Source organism: Dermacentor variabilis, chromosome 1 (genome assembly GCF_050947875.1).
Source record: "Dermacentor variabilis isolate Ectoservices chromosome 1, ASM5094787v1, whole genome shotgun sequence".
Lineage (NCBI taxonomy): Eukaryota > Metazoa > Arthropoda > Arachnida > Ixodida > Ixodidae > Dermacentor > Dermacentor variabilis.
Genome location: NC_134568.1, coordinates 60,479,473 through 60,503,706, shown reverse-complemented (window position 1 = coordinate 60,503,706; position 24,234 = coordinate 60,479,473). Strand labels below are relative to the sequence as shown.

Sequence of the window (24,234 nt, the reverse complement as noted above, 5' to 3'; positions counted from 1 at the left end):
TGATTGCTTACCGCCATTCTGACTAAAATAACACAGCCGCTCACCTGTGCGTCACTCAGCACGAGAAGCACTTTTCAGGCGCTTCCCACTCTTTCCCATGTGAAGAAGCTAACGGGTCAACTTGCATATCATGAAACAGCCGTTGCTAAAAGAATCATACACGGTACGCCGATAAGTATTGAATACCACTATAACACGAAACGTTCCTTATTGATGGAAACTGACATATTTGCGCTAATTTATTATGCTATTAGTAAATAAAAACCTGCAAGCTCTCCCCTCTTGGCCAACTAATACAGGTGCCCTTACAGATTCATGAAGCTGCTGAAGTAGCTTCACGAATCAAATGCCTGACGTCAACTTCTCCGCGGTTGCTGCACCCCGTCGCACTCCTAACGCTGCAAGTAGTTCCATGTTGTCGTTTGCGCATACCTGATGACCGCTGGGAGACCGAGGATGTCTTCGCCTCCCAATCCACGCAGGAGTAGGCCAATGATGTAAGCGCCGAGGGAGCCGTACGTGTTGCAGTGGTGCTTTATGTAGACAACGCAGACGAGCTGCGGAAAGAGGATGACGAAGACGAGGTCCGAGGACAGGTACCAGAGACCGTAGATGGACTTGACGGTCAGTGCCATGGCGGTGGCCATAGCGCCCACAAACAGGATGGCCACGCGCATCACCCAGATCACCTCCCGCTCGGAGGCCTGCAAATAGGCGACATCCCGACGTTGTTTCCCTGCATGGTCAGGGTGCACGAGAAGGGCCGCGACTGCGACAGAGCACTACTGAACAGTTCTTTGTCATATTGGAGACAGAGGTGACAAAAAAAAGAAACAGCGCGAACAGCAGACGACAGAAGAACAGGAACGGACAGGATGAGCGCTGCCTCTTCCCGAATATTTGCTGTTCGCGGTGTTTTTTTTTTTTTGCCGTGTACAACATACAGTATACCAACTTGTGTAATTTTTACTTCTACTGAGCATTGGACAGACACGCAGCTCGGCAGCATACTAACGATTGTTGCACCTACTTTTCGCCAGCTACAGCTACAACTTTGCAGAATTAGCTCCTATTGACAAACAGACTGCATATGTCAGCTAAACAACTAGACCCAACATGGAAAATGCGCTTTTTCTAAGAAAGGAAAAAAAGAATGACGGGAAGGGACAGAATTTCGTTTCGTTTTCACGTCAAGATATCTACTTGTAAGGTGGTCAGGGGAGGGTGCGCTTAGGAGGTCACTTTCGTTGGCAAAACCTGAATATTCGATCATGTCGCAAGTATACTTGCGACATGATCGAATATTCAGGTTTTTCATATATTCATATATGTATGTGTGTATAGCTGTGTGCTATATGTCAACTTTGGTAAATGCATGCTCATTTGGAAATAGACTGTACGTGCAAAAAAAAAAAAAGCTTCACCGCAAGGCTGTTTTTTTTTATAAGGTGGCGGGAGGGGGGGTGGAAAATAAGAGGGGAGGGGGAATTAAAGAGAAAGAACAACACCCTGCTAAACCTGAAAGTAGCGCCGAAAGGAAAATTAGGCCGCCATGAGTCCGCAGACCTCAATAGCGTGGGAAGATGCGAGCCACACAGACACACTGCTCTATTTTGCCGAACTTTCTTTTTCCTGTCCGCGTTTCCTTTGGTCTCCCTTTCCCAACGTGAATAGATTAATCATCGGAGCTTCATTGAGATGCCAAATTCTACATCTCATTTTTTTCCATATTTCACTGGCGCCTTGACGTCGCTGAATAGTGCCCACGGCTGCAATATTCTCTTTTTCATGCGCAAATAAAGAACGCACCTGCACATTTAACACGCAGCGACGGCGCCGCTGTACACTATATGTAAAGCAAAAAGTCAATAGACTCGCATTTTGCCTGAAGATGAGCTTGTAGACGTTTCTGGCGAACATGGAGGCCGCGCTGAGGATGGAAGAGTCCGATGAGGACATGACCGCAGCCGACACGGCGCCCAGCCCGACGAACGAGACGAAGCCGGGAGTCAGAAACTGCAGCACCATGGGCAGCACCAGCGATGTGTGATCCTTGTCGAGGGGCAGCGGACCCGTGAATGCCGTCTCGTTCCACCCTGCGCACACAGTCAGTCACTCGCTCGCCAGCCTATTCGCGCACTCCGGTAGACGCCGCACTCTCCGGTACAAAACTCAAGAATCGCCAAGTCACTCTCGTGCATGGTCTATAGTCAAGGCAGTCACTCTAGTGCTCTCTTGCATGTCGTTCCTGCCACTCGTGTTCGCTAATTTATTCACGCTCAATGCGCGCACCCGCTGCGATGGCTCTGTATGGCACTCCGCTGCTGAGCTCGAGGTTGCGGGTTCGATTCCCGACCACGGCGGCCGTATTCTGATTGAGACGGACGGTAAAAGGAAAAAAAAACACGCTCGTGCACTTGCATTCAGGTGCATGTTAAAAAACATCACGTGTACTCGAAGTTATTCCGGAGTCCATAAGGCGTCCCTGATAGCCTCAGAGTTGAGTTGTGACCTTAAGCCCCAAAATTTGACTTGGCGACAAACTCCCGGTGACGTATGTGCTTAACGTGTTTTGTTGTTTTAACATTCCGCATTCACCTCACTAATCTGAGCGCTCGCTCACTCCGGCGGTTCGCCTCATTTCCAGCCAAGAATGCTCACGTCGTACATTTCTTCACTTTTCAACAAAATCGAGTGTTTTTTAATCGATGCGCTCAAGCGTGCACGATCACTTTGCCACGTTCTTGCGGTTTCTGATTTAATGCATATTTATCACGCTTAAAGGGAAGCTGAAACACTTTTCGAAAAAAAATGAGTTCTCTACGGCATTCTACAGTTTTGAGTCTCCTGAGCACGAATATCTGGTTCAAAAAGGGCGGAAACAAGCGCAAGCGGCTGTTTTTTCATGAAAACGCGCACCAGCGCCTCAGGGTATCGCGCGAACGCCGCTGTTGGCCGTGATTGGTCGGGGCCGCTGTGACGTCACTCGCGGCAGTCGCCGGTCGGCGCCGCCGTTTCAGAGCGTAAGCACGCTGTTCTGTTCTGGCTTCATAGCTGAGTTGTAAGCATTATGGAACGTTCTCGCTGTCTCGGACAGCTTGTATTTTCGCCGTACGTGTTCGAACAGACAGCCGATACGGAAAACGATGGCGGCAACGGCGGCAACGACGATGTTGAGTGTGCCAAAAGCGAGAGCGATGTGTGCACCTTCTCGCGCGTTGGAAATCTTAGCTGGTATGTATGTTGTTGTTTTTTTCATGTAGCTGCACGTTCCAATGACGGGAGAAAAAATGCGCTAATGTGTCACTGGGAACTTGCTGCTGGAAGAATGCCGAAGCACTAACTTCTCATTAGATTGTAAACACGGGTGCAATTCCGCGATGTCGAGCACCTTGCCGCTGCTTGTGTAAAGTCCCGTGGTTTTTTGAGTGTTGATACACGATCGCGAACATAAGTGCCGCGTTTCAAAGTGCGCACATGCAGTGCTGCGAGGTACAGCCATGGAAGTTGCTTATCATACACATCCAGAGATGGCCAGAGGTATTATATGTGCAATATTCATACTATGGTTTGACGACTTTGCGATTGTGGCTCAATCAAGAATCGGTATGCGTGCTCCATGCTAGTGTTGACCTAAAGATATTAGGCAGTTTTAGCACCGCCGTGTGGTAAACACGATAACTGCAAGCGTACGTCGAATGTCACTAGGCAAGCCTATACTCCATTTCATACCTCAGGTGCAACGCTGTGGAAGCTACGCACGAAGTCCGGTCACCAAAATTTACTACTGCGCGCGTTTCCGTCTATGCTTCGCAGCGTGGCAGCGGCGTTTGTTCGCGCGAGCATGCACGTGAAGCTGCCGCGACGGGCTGCATTTAAAAAATGCCGAAAAGAAAATTGATTTAAAAGAACGTGTTAGCAGCCGTAGTGTTTCTATGGGTAAATTCTTCTTTTTTTCATTCAGAACTGAGCTTATATATGAAAAATTTTCTCAAAAATTGGGTCAAGAAACACCGAACTTTTTCTAAGTGCGAACGCAGCCACTGCAAGAAGTATCTCAAGCCTCCACAGCGTTGCACCTGATGTATGAAACGGAGTATAGCAACGCTAGCAACAACGTGTTTCCGCATTTGTCGTAAGGCTATCCGGCTATTGCGGAAATGGTCCGAGCACAGCACAGTTGATTTCGTCGGCACGAACTTATCTCTCCTCACCGCACTGCGCTGCAAGCTTCTTGTCCTTCGGGAACCTGTGAAACACCACATCGCCTCGCCCGCCTGTGTTCGCGCAGCCGAATGCTGCACAGAACGAGGGCATGTTGGGCGCCCTTGGCTGTAGGCACTGACGCAGCACCGAAGGAAAGAACAGTTTACGAAAATCGCAAAAGAAAACAAACGTGAGCGGCCGCGGCAAATATCTCGTAGCGTCGTTCAGTAAAGCGCAGGACAGAAAGAGGCATGCCAACACATGTCAGCACGCCGGTCCGGCAGCTCGGTCCCCGCGCGTGACGTCACTCTCGCCGGTTCTCTCCTCTGGCGACCACCTCACCCGGCGCTCCGGGAAGCGATGGGGGCGTGTCCGCGGGGGTGATTTAGAAAGTGATTTCTGCCTCCTATATTAACAAAACGAAGAAAAAAATTTCGGAACCGTAAATTATTAGGTCTGTTCTTCCCAATCCCAGCAATTCATGGAAATTGATAACCGTTTCAGCTTCCCTTTAAGCGGGTGTGTTGTGTGTACATTAATAATCCAACCACGCTACGTTAAGAAAAATGAAGCTGTAAACGGCACAGTAGATTATGTTCTGTTGCGCTCGCTTATCCTATAGCCTCTTTCACCTAGGAAATAGATCTTTCTGCAAGTTTTTAAAAAGTCTGAGGACATACCTCGAGGAGCGTGTTTTTTTTTTCTTAAAAGTTTTTTTTCTCTAAGAGAAATTTGTATTTTAGTAGAAAGTAGACAGTTTTTCTTCAACGACTCTTAACAGAAGCAGCAGAGAGGACTCATTCGGCTTGTGGACGCCTGTGATATTCTGCCGGTGACGTTACATAGACCCATCCGTGTTGCGACGTTGTGCCGACAATCGAGCGCAAGCTGTGTCATCATCATCATCATCAGCAGCCTGGTTACGCCCACTGCAGGGCAAAGGCTTCTCCGATACTTCTCCAACTACCCCGGTCATGTACTAATTGTGGCCATGTTATCCCTGCAAACTTCTTAATCTCATCCGCCTACCTAACTTTCTGCCGCCCTCTGCTACGCTTCCCGTCCCTTGGAATCCATTCCGTAAGTCTTAATGACCATCGGTTATCTTCCCTCCTCATTACGTGACCTGCCCATGCCCCCCCCCTCCCCCCCTTTCTTTTTGTTGATTTCAACTAAGACATCATTAACTCGCGTTTGTTCCCTCACCCAATCTGCTCTTTTCTTATCCCTTAACGTTACACCTATCATTCTTCTTTCCATAGCTCGTTGCGTCGTCCTCAATTTAAGTAGAACCCTTTTCGTAAGCCTCCGGGTTTCTGCCCCGTACGTGTCTCTTGAGGGATAATGGCAACCTGCTGTTCATGATCTGAGAATGCCTGCCAAACGCACCTCAGGCCATTCTTATTCTTCTGATTATTTCAGTCTCATTATCCGGGTCCACAGTCACTACCTGCCCTAGGTAGATGTATTCCCTTACCATTTCCAGTGCCTCGCTACCTATCGTAAACTGCTGTTCTCTTCCGAGACTGTCGAACATTAGTTTTCTGCAGATTAATTTTTAGACCCACCCTCCGGCTTTGCCTCTCTAGGTCAGTGAGCATGCATTGCAGTTGGTCCCTTGAATTACTAAGCAAGGCAATATCATCAGCGAATCGCAAGTTACTAAGGTATTCTCCATTAACTTTTATCCCCAATTATTCCCAATCCAGGTCTCTGAATACCTCTTGTAAACACGCTGTGAATAGCATTGGAGCGATCATATCTCCCCGCCTGACGCCTTTCTTTATTGGGATTTTGTTGCTTTCTTTATGGAGGAATACGGTGGCTGTGGATCCGGTATAGATATCTTTCAGTATTTTTACATACGGCTCGTCTACACCCTGATTCCGCAATGCCTCCATGACTGCTGAGGTTTCGACTGAATGAAACGCTTTCTCGTAATCAATGAAAGCTATATATATGGGTTGGTTATATTCCGCACATTTCTCTATCACCTGAATGATAGTGTGAATATGGTATATTGTTGAGTAGCCTTTACGGAATCCTGCCTGGTCCTTTGGTTGACGGAAGCCTAAGGTGTTCCTGATTCTATATGCAATTAGCTTAGTAAATACTTTGTAGGCAACGGACAGTAAGCTGATCGGCCTATAATTTTTCAAGTCTTTGGCGTCCCCTTTCTTATGGATTAGGATTATGTTAGCATTTTTCAAGATTCTGGTACGCTCGAAGTCATGAGGCATTGCGTATACAGGATGGCCAGTTTCTCTAGAACAATCTGCACACCATCCTTCAACAAATCTGCTGTTACCTGATCCTCCCCAGCTGCCTTCCCCCTTTGCATAGCTCCCAAGGCTTTCTTTACTTCGTCCGGCGTTACCTGTGGGATTTCGAATTCCTCTAGACTATTCTCTCTTCCATTATTGTCGTGGGTGCCACTGGTACTGTATAAATCTCTATAGAACTCCTCAGCCACTTGAACTATCTCATCCATATTAGTAATGATATTGCCGGCTTTGTCTCTTAGCGCATACATCTGATTCTTGCCAATTCCTAGTTTCTTCTTCCCTGCTTTTAGGCTTCCTCCGTTCCTGAGAGCATGTTCAATTCTATCCATATTGTCACGTGGTAGTGACGTCAAGGAACACAGTAGCAATACTGTGAAAGGCAAAACTAGCTTTTATTGGGCGAACCTGTGCCCACAAAATAGGCTGCACATAAAGCACAACGAGAGCGGCGAACACAGTCGGCGATTGTCGAAAATCTGACCAGCGGGTGAAGCGCGTCGGCTTTTATACATCAGTCGTCAAATGTTCCAGAGTAATCGCTGGGACCCGCGTGCCTTCCACAAAGTTCTACATTATTCGCGTCGCGCACACATGCGATCAGATTACAGAAGGTTCTGTCACAGACAGCGGATGGAAGCATCGATAACATTCCAGAAGGTTCCGACATATGCAGGCGCGTCCTGCGCTGTACAATAACATTTGTTAGGCGGTGAAACATATCACCCGATAAAGACAAATAAGTACACGTGTCAATACCACCCTCTTAAAAAGCATCGACCCGATGCTGCACACAAACGAAAGTAATAAAGAAGCACTCGTAGCAAAGAAAACAACAAAAAGGAAAGTTCGTCAACGTCCGTGAAAGTGTTTAAGACGCACCACGTGGACCACTTCAGATGGTGCGCGGCGCCGCTGTGAATGCGAAATGCCGTCTGGCACCACCTCATAGTCCAGTGCGCCAATACGTCGGATGACCTTGTAGGGTCCGAAATAGCGTCGCAATAGTTTCTCACTCAGTCCTCGTCAGCGTATCGGGGTCCATACCCAAACACGGTCGCCGGGCTGGTACTCGACGAAGCGTCGTCGGAGGTTGTAGTGTCGGCTGTCGGTATGCTGCTGGTTTTTGATCCGTATGCGGGCGAGCTGTCGGGCTTCTTCATCGCGCTGGAGATAGGTAGCGACGTCAAGATCCTCCTCGTCAGTGAAGTGCGGCAGCATGGCGTCGAGCGTCGTCGTCGGTTTCCTGCCGTAAACCAACTTGAACGGCGTGATCTCTGTTGTTTCTTGCACCGCCGTGTTGTAAGCAAAGGTTACATACGGCAGGACCGCGTCCCACGTCTTGTGTTCAACGTCGACGTACATCGCTAGCATGTTGGCGAGGGTCTTGTTTAGGCGCTCCGTGAGACCATTCGTTAGCGGATGGTAGGCAGTTGTCCTGTGGCTTGTCTGGCTATATTGCAAAATGGCGTGGGTGAGCTCTGCTGTAAAAGCCATTCCTCTGTCGGTGATGAGGACTTCTGGGGCACAATGTCGCAGCAGGATGTTCTCGACGAAAAATTTCGCCACTTCGGCTGCGCTGCCTTTTGGTAGAGCTTTAGTTTCAGCGAAGCGGGTGAGATAGTCCGTCGCCACAACGATCCCCTTATTCCCGGATGTTGACGTTGGAAACAGCCCCAACAAATCCATCCCAATCTGCTGGAATGGTCGACGAGGAGGTTCAATCGGCTGTAGTAACCTTGCTGGCCTTGTCGGTGGTGTCTTGCGTCGTTGACAGGCTCGGCATGTCTTGACGTAACTGGCGACGTCGGCGGTTAGGCGCGGCTAGTAATACCTTTCTTGTATCCTCGATAGCGTCCGGGAGAAGCCGAGGTGCCCGGCGGCCAGATCGTCATGTAGGGCGCGCAGTACTTCTGGACGCAGCGCCGACGGAACAACAAGAAGGTAGTTGGCGCGGACTGGTGAGAAGTTCTTCTTCACAAGTATATTGTTTTGAAGCGTGAAGGAAGATAATCCGCGCTTAAATGCCCTTGGAACAACGTCAGTGTGCCCTTCCAAATATTTCACGAGGCCTTTTAGCTCCGGGTCTGCCCGTTGCTGTTCAGCGAACTCTTCCGCGCTTATCATTCCAAGGAAGGCGTCGTCATTCTCGTCATCTTGCGGCGGCGGGTCACTGGGGGCGCGTGATAGGCAATCGGCATCGGAGTGTTTTCGTCCGGACTTGTAGGTTACAGTGATGTCGTATTCTTGTAGTCTGAGTCGTCCTGAAGGATCCTTTATATTCGCTAGCAAACACAACGCGTGATGGTCGCTGACGACTTTCAATGGCCTGCCATAAAGATAAGGGCGAAATTTAGGTGTAGCCCAAACGATGGCGAGACATTCCTCTTTGGTCGTAGAACAGTTGCCTTCCGCTTTTGACAGCGACCGGCTAGCGTAAGCTATCACCTGTTCAACTCCGTTTCTCCTCTGGACTAGAACGGCACCGAGGCCTAGGCTACTGGCGTCAGTATGGATTTCTGTATCGGCGTACTCGTCGAAGTGCGCAAGTACCGGCGGCGACTGCATGCGTTGTTTGAGTTCTTCAAATGCGTCGGCCTGCGGCGTTTCCCACTTGAACTCAACATCACATTTACTTAGACGTGACAACGGCTCAGTGATGCGTGAAAAGTCCTTGACAAAGCGCCTGTGGTAGGCACACATGCCAAGGAATCTACGCACTGCCTTCTTGTCGATGGGTTGCGGGAATTGTGCGATGGCAGCTGTCTTTTGCGGGTCTGGACGCACACCAGATTTGCTGATTATGTGGCCTAGGAACAGAAGCTCATCGTAAGCGAAGCGGCATATTTCCGGCTTCAGAGTAAGCCCCAATGACTTGATGGCCTCTAGTACTGTCGCAAGCCGCCTGAGGTGATCGTCGAAATTTCCGGCGAAGAGGACGACGTCATCCAAGTAAACGAGACAAGTCTGCCACTTCAATCCTGCTAAAACCGTGTCCATCAGGCGCTGGAACGTTGCAGGCGCCGAGCGCAGTCCGAATGGCATAACCTTGAACTCTTAGAGGCCGTCTGGGGTGATGAAGGCGGTCTTTTCGCGATCTCTTTCGTTGACTGCTATTTGCCAATAACCAGACTTGAGCTCCATCGACGAGAAGTATTTAGCGTTGCAGAGCCGATCCAATGCGTCGTCTATTCGTGGGAGGGGGTGTACGTCCTTCTTTGTAATCTTGTTCAGACGACGATAATCGACGCAGGAACGTAGGGTTCCGTCCTTTTTCTGCACCAAGACTACAGGAGATGCCCACGGGCTTTTGGACGGCTGGATGATGTCGTCGCGCAGGATTTCGTCGACTTGGTGCCTTATAGCCTCACGTTTTCGTGTAGAAACTCGATAAGGGCTCTGGCGGAGTGGTCGAGCACACTCATGGGCTATTATGCGATGCTTTGCGACTGGCGTTTGTCGAATCCTTGATGACGTCGAAAAGCACTCTTTGTATCGTCGAAGTAAGCTTCTCAGCTGTTGTTGCTTAATCATGGGGAGACTTGGATTTATGTCGAAGCCTGGTTCGGGAACTACGGTGGTAGGGATACATGCGGCAGAATCTGAGAGGACAGACGCATTGCTGGTTTCCAGAATTTCCTCGATGTATGCGATCGTCGTGCCCTTGTTGATGTGCTTGAACTGCTGGCTGAAGTTTGTCAGCAACACTTTCGTGTTTCCTCCGTGCAGTCGAGCGATTCCTCTAGCGGGTATTTCTGTGCCGACCGAAATAACAATGCTCGAGCGAGGCGGGATGCTCACTTGATCTTCGAGCACACTCAAGGCGTCATGACTACTAGAGCTCTCCGGTGGTATCGCTTGATCTTCCGACAGCGTTATCGATTTTGACTTCAGGTCTATGATTGCGCCGTGTTGGTTGAGGCAGTCCATGCCGTGAATGACGTCTCGTGAACACTGTTGGAGGATAACGAAGGTGGCAGGGTAAGTCCGGTCATGAACGGTTATTCTTGCCGTGCAGATTCCAGTCGGCGTAATGAGGTGTCCTCCAGCGGTTCGAATTTGAGGGCCTTCCCATGCAGTTTTAACTTTCTTCAACTGGGCAGCGATGTGTCCACTCATTACCGAGTAATCGGCCCCTGTGTCCGCTAAGGCGGTAACTGCGTGGCCGTCGAGAAGCACGTCGAGGTCGGTGGTTCTTTGTCTGGCATTGCAGTTAGGTCTCGGCGTCGGATCACGGTTGCGTCGTGTTGAACTGAAGCTGGAACGTCGCGTCGTCAGGTCGTCTTCCGTCGTCGTATTATTTGCTTCCAGACTTCGTCGGGACGACGGCGTGTCGTTATGTCGTCGAGGTAGTTTTTTCGGCGTCTTCGTCGGCGGCGGAGGATCTTCGTCAGTTCGACGAGCAGCAACCGCACCTCCATCGGTTGCTGCTTTTAGTTTTCCGGATATGGGCTCGCTGACCGGCCCCGGGCTGGGCCAGTGTATGGTCGGCGCTGTGGTGACAGGTAGCGGCCAGGTGATGGCGAACGCGACGGTCGTCGAGAGCTCCGCTGAGTAGCGGCGAGGTAGTCGGCGATATCGCGAGGGCGTTCATCTTGCTGTGGGCGCGGATCGTTGACGGTGAAACCTCGCAGTCCCATATCCCGGTATGGGCATCGTCGGTAGACGTGACCCACTTCTGCGCAGTGGTAGCAGAGCGGGCGGTGGTCAGGAGCACGCCAAACGTCTGTCTTCCTCGGGTAGCTGCGCTGGGCGACGGGTGGGCGTGCTGGCGGCGGCGGTGGTGGTCGACGGAATTGCGGCGTTACAGGGCCCTGGCGCGGTCGTGGAGGGGGACCTTGACGGCGGGCGACGGCAGCGTAGGTCATTGCTTGCGGCTGAGGTGATTCAGGGCCTACTGCGAGTTGTTGTTGGAGCTGTTCACGTACGGCGTCGGCAATCGATGCCACTTGAGGCTGTGATGATGGGAACAGCTTCTGTAGCTCCTCCCACACGACCGCTCGGATAGTCTCGCGTAGGTCGTCGGTGGCCAGTGTCTGAACTCCGGCGTAGTTTGTCGAGTTCGTGCGGAGGTCGAATTGCCGGTTTCGCATCTCGAGTGTCTTCTCGATGCTGGTGGCCTCGTGAAGAAACTCGCCGACGGTCTTCGGTGGGCTTCGTACCATTCCGGCAAAAAGTTCCTCCTTCACACCACGCATGAGTAGGCGGACTTCCTTTTCCTCGGGCATTTCAGGGTCGGCGTGGCGGAATAGACGGCTCATTACCTCCGTGAAGATCGCGCTTGTCTCATTTGGTAGTTGCACCCGGGTTTCTAATAGCGCTTGGGCTCGTTCTCGGCGTACGACGCTTGCGAATGTCTGCAGGAAGCCGCTTCGGAACAGCTCCCAGGTCGTTAAGGTGGATTCTCGGTTCTCGAACCACGTCCTGGCAGCGTTTTCCAATGCGAAGAAGACACGACGCAGTTTGTCGTCGCTGTTCCAGTTGTTAAATGTAGCGACTCTCTCATACGTCTCAAGCCAGCTTTCCGGGTCCTCGAACGTTGAACCGCGGAACGTCGGAGGCTCCCTGGGCTGCTGCAGCACGACGGGGGACGCTGGGGCTGCCATTGGGGTGGACTTCGTGGTGATCTTCCTGGTCGTCTCAGGCAACAGTCCGTGCTCCGGGGGCAGTCCTTGCAGCCTGTGGCTACCTCGCTGGTTCTTGGCGACGTTGGTGTTGCCTTCCACGTGAGGGCTTGGGTCACGGCTTTGTGGGGGCGTCCGGTACATGAACGCAAAGCACCTCCACCAGATGTCACGTGGTCGTGACGTCAAAGAACACAGTATCAATACTGTGAAAGGCAAAACTAGCTTTTATTGGGCGAACCTGTGCCCACAAAACAGGCTACACTAAAGCACAACGAGAGCGGCGAACACAGTCGGCGATTGTCGAAAATCTGACCAGCGGGTGAAGCGCGTCGGCTTTTATACATCAGTCGTCAAATGTTCCAGAGTAATCGCTGGGACCCGCGTGCCTTCCACAAAGTTCTACATTATTCGTGTCGCGCACACATGCGATCAGATTACAGAAGGTTCTGTCACAGACAGCGGATGGAAGCATCGATAACATTCCAGAAGCTTCCGAGACACATGCAGGCGCATCCTGCGCTGTACAATAACATTTGTTAGGCGGTGAAACATGTCACCCGATAAAGACAGATAAGTACGCGTGTCAATATTATACTTCCTTATGTCACCTGTTTTACGCTTGTTTATTAACTTCGAAAGTTCTGTCAGTTCTGTTCTAGCTGTAGGGTTAGAGGCTTTCATACATTGGCGTTTCTTGATCAGATCTTTCGTCTCTTGCGATAGCTTACTGGTATCCTCTCTAACGGAGTTACCACCGACTTCTATTGCACACTCCTTAATGATGCCCACAAGATTGTCGTTCATTACTTCAACACTAAGGTACTCTTCCTGAGTTAAAGCCGAATACCTGTTCTGTAGCTTGATCTGGAATTCCTCTATTTTCCCTCTTACCGCTAACTCATTGATCGGCTTCTTATGAACCAGTTTCTTCCGTTCCTTCCTCAGGCCTAGGCTAATTCGAGCTCTTACCATCCTATGGTCACTGCAGCGCACCTTGTTGAGCACGTCCACTTCTTGTATGATGCCAGGGTTAGCGCAGAGTATGAAGTCTATTTCATTTCTAGTCTCGCCGTTCGGGCTCCTCCACGCCCACTTTCGGCTATCCAGCTTGTACCATAGAACAAGCATGCTCAGGTATCGTGAATATAAAGCTAATGCCGAGCACAAGCTTGCTTATTGGTGCGTTACTGTCCAACGAGCAGAACGGAGGGGTTGTTCCTGCATGCATACTACCTAAGCGCCGCGAAGCTGCGTCGATCAGACACAAAAGCTGTTATTTTTCGTATCCATGAAGGCTACTCCGATCGTAATCGCGGTAGAAGGAGGGCAAGGGCGGCCAACCTCCTTAGGTAAATACACAGTGATCAGCGACAGGTCGGCTTTGTGGATGTCGCTTCTTGTAAGGGACGTCGGGCGTTCACCATCATCACTGTTGATGGTCGGCAAGGAATTACCAATGCTGCCTCGTTTCGGACGAGGGACTCTGAAATAGCTGTACAAATGGCTATTGCACTAGCCCTGCTGGATAGCTCACGGGATGTCATCTATAGTGATTCAAGGTCTGCAGTCAGAGCATTTGGAAAAGGCACCGTTTCCAAACAGGCCCTCAGACTTATTGGGGACAAGACAATCACGCGCCACTTCATTTATTGGTTTCCGGCACATCATGGTCAGATAAAGGGTGCTCCTCCCAACCTCAACGAGTCGGCTCACGGGGCTGCGCGTGAACTTGCCCACCGCGCTACCCTCGACCAATCGGAAGCCGACTCCCCAGAGAACAGGGACACGCCCTCCACCTACAACGAGATTACTAAACACTACTATCTCAGCCGTAGAACCTATTTTGTTTTTCATCCGCGCCTCAATAGAGCTCAAGCATTAACGCTCCGTCTACTACAAACGATACCTATCCGAATCCGTCGCTCTTACACAAAATCTATCCGGATACTTACACCAACGCTACCTGCCACAATTGTAGAGATATAGCCACGTTAGACCATATGCTCTGGCGGTGTGCCCGGTGCCGCTCTATCATCGCTAACAGCTCGGCCAGATGGGAGGCGGTTCTCCGTAGCCCTCTTCTGGCTGACCAACTCTGGGCTGTCCAGCAGGCCCACGATGCGACCGAGAGGCTCGGCCTTCTGGTTCCCACGTGGGAGCGGCCCGCTTCGTGAAGACTCACGATCTGCAGGACTTCATTAAAGTTTAACCATACCATACCATGAAGGCTCCATGCTTCCCGCACATTTCTTGGACTGCTTCGCCGGCACCTTTCAGAACTCACCTAACGAAACTCGCATAAACTAACCTAATGCTCACTCACTCACTCACTCACTCACGCACGCACGCGCGCACGCACGCACGCACGCACGCACGCCGTGCCATACTGTTCTGTTCAAACTACTACTTCAACCCTCCCCCCTATACTCTGAGTCCTCAGGATTTAGACGCCCGGCGCCTTCCCACTGGTACCTCCAAGAGACGGCGCCTCATATTCCCATCATTACCTCTCGATTTCTACAAGAATAAAAAATGGTCGATAATATCTGAACTAACCTCCTTCTTTATCCCGCCCCCCGCCCTCCCTGGGGAGAAACTTTTTCTGGTTACTTCAACAAATGTTTATAAATCCAGTAGAACTTTCATATAATGTAACAAATGCAAACTTGGTACTCACTTGTAGCTTTGGCGACAGCACCCATAATCATGGCAGGAATAGCCATGATGATACACCCGAAAGCAGCTACATAGGAAAGAAGCTGCGCCTTGAAGGCAGTTTTGCAGGAAAGGACCCGCTGAAAGTAGACCTGCGAGCAAAGAAACGTATGGTGAATAGTGCTGTTCCCTCTACGTAATTTCTCCTTGGCACTCTCTATAAAAGGGACTATATATATATATATATATATATATATATATATATATATATATATATATATATATATATATATATATATATATATATGATGTCTGTGTTTGTGTGTGTGTTTGTGTGTGTGTGAGTTTGTTTTCGTAGCACGGTTGCATATAGTATGGCGCAAAATACAGCTGCCGTCGCACTTCACGAACTTATTCTGATTGGCTCTTTTGCGCAACTGCCGACTGGACACAGAGTCACCACGTCAGCTGGAACGATACAGGCAACTTTATATCGCACGGTATGGCGAAGCTTCATTTCACTCCGCCCTACTACGTCAATGGGGGGTTGCAAAGCGAGCCGCGCTTCGCGGTGCCGCGTGCGTAGTCGGGTAAACTGAACGAATAATCTGCAGCGCCAGTTAGTTCTGTTTGCATGGCTTTTTTGAAATGTAGCAACTCGTAGCATAGACTGTCCCCTTCAACTTTCCATTATAAATATGCACCGTGAAGTTTGCAAGTAAGAGTTAGCAAATTTAATTAGTTTAATTAGTGATTGGATTGCTTTGTTTTTCTTGCTAAAGTGTTCGGAGTAAAAGGACGCACACACACGTGCATATATATATATACATATATATACATGCATGTCGTGCGTACAGCCGGAACCGGAAGGAAGAACGAATGATAACGTCACCTGCCACGGTATGCCACCGAGGATGAGGAGCAACCCAAAATCGATGTATTGTCCCACGTACTTGGGTTCCAATGACCCAATCCAGTCGTTCGTCGGGTACGTTAGCGTACCCACTGACTCGTTCATCATACAGAATGGGATGCACAGCCACTGCGAAAGGAAAACAAGTATGCCGTTGATGACCATTGCCGTGAATGGCGGCATTTGTATACATATACAGGGTGTCTCACGCAAATTTAGCCAAAGCTTAAATATATGTCAATGCCACGTAGGTGGACTGAACCAAAGTAATGTAGTTTGCCGCCGCTTGGATATACTCAGATTACTTATTTTCATGCCGCCTAATTAGATAATTAGTTTTAATTAATTGATCAACTTCTGAAATATTACAATTAGATGAAAAGTGTCAATGAGAAAATTGTAGAGCGACACGAAAAACACCCGATACAGCTTCCTGTTGCTCAATACATGCTACATAAAAGTGTTTTTCAGAGCGTGAAAGATGCTTTGGGGTGTATACTCGGCAGCGAACTAGGCCCGGCAGACGTTTTTCGACTGGTCGCGCCGGTAACGCTGCACGATGCCGCGGGTATATAGTCTGCCTTCATTGCGATGGAGACGTGACCGGAATGCCGCTAGCGCCTTTGCCCGACTGGTCGCGATGCCATTCGCTTCGTCTGTATGAACTCGACGCGACGCCGCTGCGTTTACATGCACCTCACCGAGCGGGTCGACCCGCCTTTGCAAGCGGGCTGACCTTCTATAGCGTGTACACGAACCCGACGACCGGCTCTCGGCCCGATAAGCCCACTCGGCCCGACTTTCTGAGGTTCATGCAAACGTAGCTTCTGGCTCGCTCGGAACATGTCAAGTCGTGCTCTTCACTTTTTTTTTATTGCCCCCTGCACGAGCTGGTGCGACGCGATGGCAGAGGCGCCCGCGCAGTATTCGCGACTGCTCCTCCTGTCCTTCCGTTTGCTTGACGCATCGTATCACGCACGCCAACGCCCGACTTTTCCTCTACTACTAATATCCCTGTTGCAAAGTCTCGCAGAAGAAGAGAGAGAGAGAGTAATGGCAAGCAGAACAACCACATGTAAAGGGGAGCACAAGCGCCGACTCACCAGTCCGATGAATATGCAGAATAGCTGGATGACATCCGTGTAGGCCACCGAGTAAAGCCCTCCGAAGAACGTGTAGAAGAGCGCTATGCACGCCGACGCTATGATCGACGTATTAGTATCCATGTCAATGATCACGCCCACGGTGGCACCTGCGGTGAGCAGACGATAGGACACCGTTACAAGCGCAAACACTGCACAAGAGCGTGCGCGGTGCGTCCCTCAGACGTGGAACGATAAATCCCGAAGATAGCAGGAAGGGGAAAATAAGCACGAACGGCGATTGCTCAATATAGCGATCGCTTCTATAGCAGTGTAGGTACTCGTCTTTGTTTCTTGTTTCTCTATTTTTATTTTTTTGTAAGTCATTAAAAGTTTGCATTATTCAGTTCACACCTCTTCGGGGATCTTGGGAAGTCAAGTTGGACGATATTCACGCTTGGAAACATGGATTTTGCGCTTTGTTAACTACTTTATTACGGTTGCGTCCTTCATGCTTGGCTACGTAACATGTCGTATATTACGTATGCTGTCACTCATGTGCGAGCCAGAGGTTGCTAGAGAAACCATGTGGCGAGGCCTAAATTTGCTTGGATCCAGGGAGTGAATGAATGTGAATTATCGAACGATGCGCGCATGAATAATGCGTATAAACAGGCCAGAAATCGCTTGAGATTTCATGCAGTTGTCGTGCCTGCGAAATACTTAACAAAAGTAGCAGGTGTCCCATACGAAAGACCAAAGGCTGGAAAGAAGGTAACCTTCGACAGAGACAGCACGTGGGGGACGCGGGCGACGTACGCCTAGCACGACCTTTTTTTCCAAAGCAGGGCTTTCAGTTTGCTCATTCCTCGCACGCATGACGTCACGGCTCAAAGCGCATAGGCGTAGAGTTCTATATAGGGAGTGTCGGCTTGCCGCCATCCACGTTTGATCAGGAGGAGTAGGATTGTCGATGCGAGCCACCACTCATAAAACGCAGAGGCCTTAAAGTTGTTAACTTATCTATACGGTGTGGTGTCTAGCACCACTGTAATCATGTGTATATCCCATAGTTCCAGTGCCCTAGTGCACTAAATGGCTCTGCAAGCACGACACACAGCTACACACCGTGCATTTTAAGGCGAAACTATCTTTGCCTCTTCGTCCTATACTCAGCGGGTGCTGGCTGATGTTGTTCCGAGTAGACGCAAACCCATTACCCACTACTACACGGAACAGTTAAAGAGGAATATCGGTGGCCTACAGTGCCAGACTGAAATGGATAATCTTTGATTTAACTATTTTAAATGCATTTTTGCTAATAAACAATTGTAGCTGTGACAGATATTGCTTTTAATTTGTGTTATTTGCAGAAATCTTAGCGTCTTCAGTGTTCCGTCTGCGTGTAACATTTGTTTTATTATTTGCATACACATCGAAGAATGTTTTATTATTTGCATACACATCGAAGAAAGACACGTGTGTTAGAGCCCCTTCAGTCGACTTGTTAGATAAGGAGACGGGTTTTTTGGATGGGTAAGGTTTGGATAAGGTGGCGCCACTGTGCATGGGTTATATAGGTGTATTTCCTGAAAATCAAGTTGTTGAAGCTAGCGCATTGTGGTGTCGTCTCCCTTCCGTCCTTGTTTGCTGGCGCTAAATATGCTTTCAGTTTACCAACACGCCCAACAAATGGCAATGCTGAAAGAAAGTTTCGCTTAACACTGATTGCCACATATGCAGGGGAACAGCTGGGCTTTTTGCACCTTGTTTACACCAACATGTACCGTTTGTAGTCGAGGTAAACCTGGACGACAACTCTGGGGCTTGTAAATAAGACACACCTTCACCTTGGACAAGTGGAATTCAATACGGGTGAAAGCTGATGCGTATATAACTCACCAAGCGCTGCCAGAATTGCTGCGGACCAGAACACTTCTCCGCACAGCGCTGGGATGAACAGCAAGCCACCCATCCGGCCTCCGAACAGCTCTTGAAACGGGTCTAACATGGTCACGTAACCTTCGGCTCGCATTTTGTTGGCGAAGAAGTAGCCGCCTGAAGCATGAAAAAGTGAGAGAAAAATACAGCGAAGGTCCGCAGCTCCAGAGAAGGAGACATTCGTTTGACGCAATAGTATCGCAGGTGTGTCATTTATTTCTTTTTTTTTGTTTTTCTTCAATGTGCACAAATAGCTAGCTATGCTGAGTTTTTCCTACTCTTTCTCGAAGAGCTTTTTCCATTTCAATTTTCGGGTCGGTTTAATGTGTATCAGTTTATCATTTCCAGAAGCAAGATGATTTGAGTTTTGGGTTGCCGCATGTGAAAGTTTTTGCTACTACAGGAGGAGTAAAATTTGTTTCAGTAAAATTGGTTCAGCGGTTGCCTAAATGTGATCGCTTCTGACCACTACTAAAGCCTCCATTTAACGCCACTTGTTGAACATCACGGTTACAGATAGGCTGCTTTATCAGCCCCAGATGGAAACTCAGTGAAGCGGCGAAATTGCGGGCAGGGAGCAAGTCGACAAAGGCTCGTATTTATTTCCATTTAAGCAACAACAGAAGGAGCCGTCAGGTCTGTATGGCCGCCTACGCAGGTTCACAATTCTGGCTTGGCCGGCATAGAGCTTCTTATTTTTAACTATAGAGGGAAAACTGGCACTGTCGAGCTGTTGTGTGTATGCTAATGCCGGGATGTGGTGGTTTCGGGTTGGCATCTTTCTCAGAGGGCCACAACACTCTGTGGACGCGTATGGCTAACAGCGTTCCGTCTGTCACGTTAGTCCATTCCTTACTGAAACAGCTTGCAAAATGCTGAGTTCTTCAAATTATTATGTAAAAACATTTTCTTAATTATACCATGAAAAAATAACGTTGTTTTGTGCAATTATATGAAACGCGAGAAGTACCGGCGGCTGATAAAGTCGGAGGAAATACTACAATGTCAGCGTTCACTGCTCCTCGGGATCAATCGTGTGTTTTGATTTTCTTAGCTTACTTGTTGTACTGAGTTTGAGTAAACAATAGCCAAGTATGTATTACGGCCAAACGACGACTTGTCGAGATTATTTCTTTCTAATAAAGCCTATTATGTGCGGAACTGACTGCATTTTAAGCCAACTCACGTTCGGGACGAGCCTTGCACACCCGTATCCCGGCATTCCCTCAGATTGCACGGTGTCCTTAGGAAACTCGCATAGACGGTGGCGCCAGATTTCCCTCTATAGGTGACATTTCAAAAAGCTCAATGTTCGCTGGCGTTCGAAGAATGCATTTGCGCTGTGTAAGCAGTGCGATCTCCGTATTCACAAATGGGCCTGGGCTCAAAACTCTTTCTCGACTCCACCGCGTGTTGAACGTCGTCGCCCGTGGACTGACATAGGCACTGCTCCTTGATAACTGTCTTCGGCGATACCTGCGATGGGGACTTGCTTGCGAAACACGTCTCCATCATAGGGTCGTCGAGCAGCAGGCGCCGAGGGTCTCTGGTTGCAAAATTTTTAAAATTTTAATTCAGAATGGTTGGGAAGCAGCGCTGCAAAGATTTACGAGACACACAACAGAGACACCAACACAAACACGAACGAGAGCGCTTTCTCGTTCATATGTTCGGTTTCATGTCCCAGCTGCGCTGTGCCCCTATCAAGCTATTCCAACTAGCACCAAGGGAAGCATTAATGAGTTTAACTCTGAAGTCGCCGAGGAGCATTGTTGACGCGTAACAACCAAACTAAGCGCAGAGGCGGACGTGCATGCCCGCCACATTTTGGCTGAGGTCCGGCGACGCGCACAAGCGCACACCGCCCGATCTCGGAGCCTGTCGGTGGAGGAACGTTTACGAATGCGGAGTTCAGTAGCGTATTTGGCTGAAGCAGATGTAAAATGGCCCTCCCCTTACACAATTTTCGTGTAGGGCTGCTAATATCGATAATCGATTGAATGTATCACGCAATGTGGTTAATCTTCATCGATGTCGACCTTTCATTTCATCGGCTTAATCGATTAGACCTGTTTGATTAGTCGTTTTCGAGAGTTTGACAGGACTGGCGCGAAAATTTTGAAATCGTGCTGAAATGGTGGCGCATGAGCAGTGACCGTGCGGCTGTGGTCGAGCGACTGTCGACTGTTTTTCCGAGTGATAGGCCGAACCTACAGCGCTTCCCCTCTCTTCCCCCACACCGCAGACGCCATCCCGCCGCCCGAAGCCGGAGCCTTCAAATGCCCTCGCAATTCAAGGCATAAAATATTGACAACTCAGCCGTTGATCGTCGTGCTACTTTCAGTCCACTAAAGACACAGCATGCGCGCCGGTTTGGAGCATGTCGTTGACATAGCGATGGAGTTGATGTCGATTCCTGGAAACCTATATAGCGTCCGAGCGTCCATTCTCGCATGCTGGTTGTGTGGCCATCCAGGATATTGACGCGAAGTAAGCTGCCCACTACGAGTTTCAATCGCCAGAAGTCAGCTGCCCACTACAGGCACCGATCGCCAGAGAGAAGATGACGAAGAGCGCAGTTGTGCGCCATTTTTTTTGGGTGTCGGCCATCATTAAAAGAACGCTGCTCTGTTTCGACGAGCCCGTCTGTTGTCTTCGTGACAATATTGAACCACATGTTCTTTTCTACAGAGCGGAGGTATGCCAATTGGCTGGAATGTTCAGGGGAAACCGACACCTTTGAATGGCTGCACAACCAGCATTCGAGAATGTAAGCTGGCAAACTATAGATTTGCTCGAATCGACATGAACTCCATCGCTATGTCAAATACATGCTCCAAGCAGGCGCGCATGCTGTACCACGTCTTTAGTGGACTGGGAGTGGCACGACGATCAACGATGTGTTTGCTATAGTATGCCTTGAATTGCGAGGGCATTTCAAGCCTCCGGCTTCGGGCGGCGTGGTGGCGTGTGCGGTGTGGGGGAAGAGAGGGGAAGTGCTAGGTTCGGCATATCACTCGTAAAAACAGTCGACAGTTGCTCTGCCCGAGCCGCACAGTCACTGCTCATGCGCCACCATTTTAAGACAATTTTACGCTTTCTCATGCACTTAGTATAAGTTACGCGTTGTGGTTTGTCATAGGTTCGCCCAAGGAAAGTGTTATAATGTGTTCTTCTTTTTTAGCGTCCTTCCTTTCTGTCTTTCTTTGACAGCGCGAGGTGGCGTCAGGTCGCGGAAACAATTTCAAGTTGCGTTCCATTACTTGGACTCGAAGCTGCCTTCTTAGCAGTAAAAGTAGACTCTCCTCAACACACCCTGCAGTCGTCCGCAGACGAGCGTAACCGCTACAATGTCTCACGCCGCTATATGGATGGTAATCGTCTGCGGCGTGCTTGTGTGTGGTGGCGGGATTCGGCTGCACTAAGTCAGGTCTTGCTCGTCCGCGTGATTCGGTCCGTCGTGCGAGTCCGCCTTTAACGGAATACGTTGTATCGAGAGTCTTCCAGGAGAGGGTACTCACCCACGACTAAACTCAGCGCGTAGCCAACCGGAGCTTGACACCAGATGATGCCGTTGCTGTAGACAGCTTCGGCGGTGCCATTTATGTACCCTCCTCCCACCCAAGTGGCTGAAACAAAAATAAAATGCAACAATCAATAACATTGCATGAAGTATAGCTGGTGTAGATCACACTTTACTTTCTACACTAAATATTTTTTATTACGTGGAGAGAAATTTCGTGCAGGCAAAAAAAAAAGCAAGGAAAACGAAGTATGTCTGAAGACACCTAAGCAGTTGTTATTAGTCGGGAATCCGAAAGCATAATTATTCAATTGAACGCCGTTGAGCGGTCCTTCGAGTTGTGCGCTGCGAGTAATCTCTTGGAGTTTTGCTGCGGGGTATGTTATCGAGTTTTGCGATTAAATTGGTGCGGGTTATTTTTTACAGTTTCTACGTTAGCATGTTGGCTGTCGATCGGAATCATTTGGACGATATTGCTGAGAAATTAAGGACGCCGCATCCCACCGACGTTCCGCGCGACGAGAGACCGAGGAACCGGCAGCGGCCACCAAGGCCAAAGCCCAGTGGGGGTGAGAGAGGGGGAGATACGGGGACCGCGCGCGGGCTTCCGAGAGCGAGACGGCGGCACTCGCACGTCACGCGACTGCCTCGCCGACGACAACTCGTGTGGCTCCGCGGCGTCGCGTCGCCGTGTCTGCTCCGCCGAGGCGCGCTGCTGACGTGGCGTCGCAGCCAATGGGAATTTAGGGGCCGTTTCGATGCTACAGACGCCGCTTTTTTTTTTTGCTCAACGGGCCCCCATTTGATACTTTCGCATAAAAAAATGGGCCCGCGCTTTCTGATGTTTCATTTCATCTTCCCTTATTTTCTTAGCACTTTCCACGCAGGGTGACCAATCCCAGCAACAACGGCGGCGCGGCCTCGTCCAAGTCACATTATAGCCAATGGCGAAGGGCGAAAAGAATAGAAAATGAAATTGATTGTTAGAAGATACGGCCCAAGTTGCTAAAGTTGCCGCCATTATACAATGCTTGTGCATCACCCGTCAGACAGTTCTTGTCGTATAAGGAATATAAGATACGCGTGTCACTGCAGTATAACCGCAATATAAATTAAATAATATTGCGAATACTTCGCAGGCGCGGCTAATGAATGCTCTGACAGGATAAGACAGAGGCTTTAATTAAGTCGTTTGTAAAAATCGAATACCTATTAGAAGTCTTGCGGAGGGAAGATGTGTATGAATTTAAAGAGTGAAATGTTTCTCCGAAAAAGAAAAGAAAAACTAAAAAAAAGATCCCGCGTATTGCTCTGTTTCTCGTTACACGAGTTCATTTACAACCAGTTCATGGCACGTAAAACCCTGGGATTTACAACCAGCCCGAGAATTAGTCCGAATCTTGAGAGGCAACAAGGAATGCATGCTTCCCTTGGAACGGTTGTTGGTACTGGCCAACTTTAACACAGATTCTTCGTAATTATGTAAGGTCATACACCTTAATAATTAAAAAGAAAGACATCGAAGACGCTATTCACAATGGAGCCTTTTATTACGCAATTCCATCTAACAGGCCTTCGAGCCAACCTTAAATAAAATCAATATCATCATCATCGTTACGTGTTTGAACTTAGCAGGAATTAACCAGTGTGATTCGTTGTTCGGGCTTCGTATGTACCAGAAGCGCCGACGTGAAATGGCGACAGCTCATACGATTTCACAATTGCTTTATCTCTGGCAGAAAACTCACAATTTTTAAAAGTTTTTTTTTTAAGATCAGCATACGGAAGATGCAACTACCATTTCTCGCATTTTTATAGAAAACGCCCAGCGCTCTTTTGCTTTTAGGGACTTTTAAAATCTGGGCATAGTATCATACTATATATATATATATACTATATATATATATATCACGTAGTTACCGCAACCCGTTTCTTGAAACAAGTGTCCGATTTGGGCGGGCAGTTTATACGCAGGTCGGTCAAGTGTTAAAAAAATCAGTACAAA

The 24,234-nt window shown here is 49.1% G+C and overlaps 1 protein-coding gene across 2 annotated transcripts in view; it reads right to left on the bottom strand.

Moving 5' to 3' along the window:
* The window catches only part of LOC142578421 (high-affinity choline transporter 1-like), an 89,463-nt gene that overhangs the window by 6,942 nt on the left and 58,287 nt on the right, over positions 1 to 24,234 (bottom strand). For both annotated transcript variants that reach the window (XM_075687809.1, XM_075687814.1), the window contains exons 3-9: positions 22,228 to 22,335; positions 18,668 to 18,823; positions 16,787 to 16,935; positions 15,663 to 15,812; positions 14,793 to 14,922; positions 1,879 to 2,096; positions 433 to 704 (exon numbers count right to left, since the gene is read on the bottom strand). In XM_075687809.1, the coding sequence (XP_075543924.1) occupies positions 433 to 704; positions 1,879 to 2,096; positions 14,793 to 14,922; positions 15,663 to 15,812; positions 16,787 to 16,935; positions 18,668 to 18,823; positions 22,228 to 22,335 (1,183 nt within the window). The remainder of the gene's footprint in view (positions 1 to 432; positions 705 to 1,878; positions 2,097 to 14,792; positions 14,923 to 15,662; positions 15,813 to 16,786; positions 16,936 to 18,667; positions 18,824 to 22,227; positions 22,336 to 24,234) is intronic.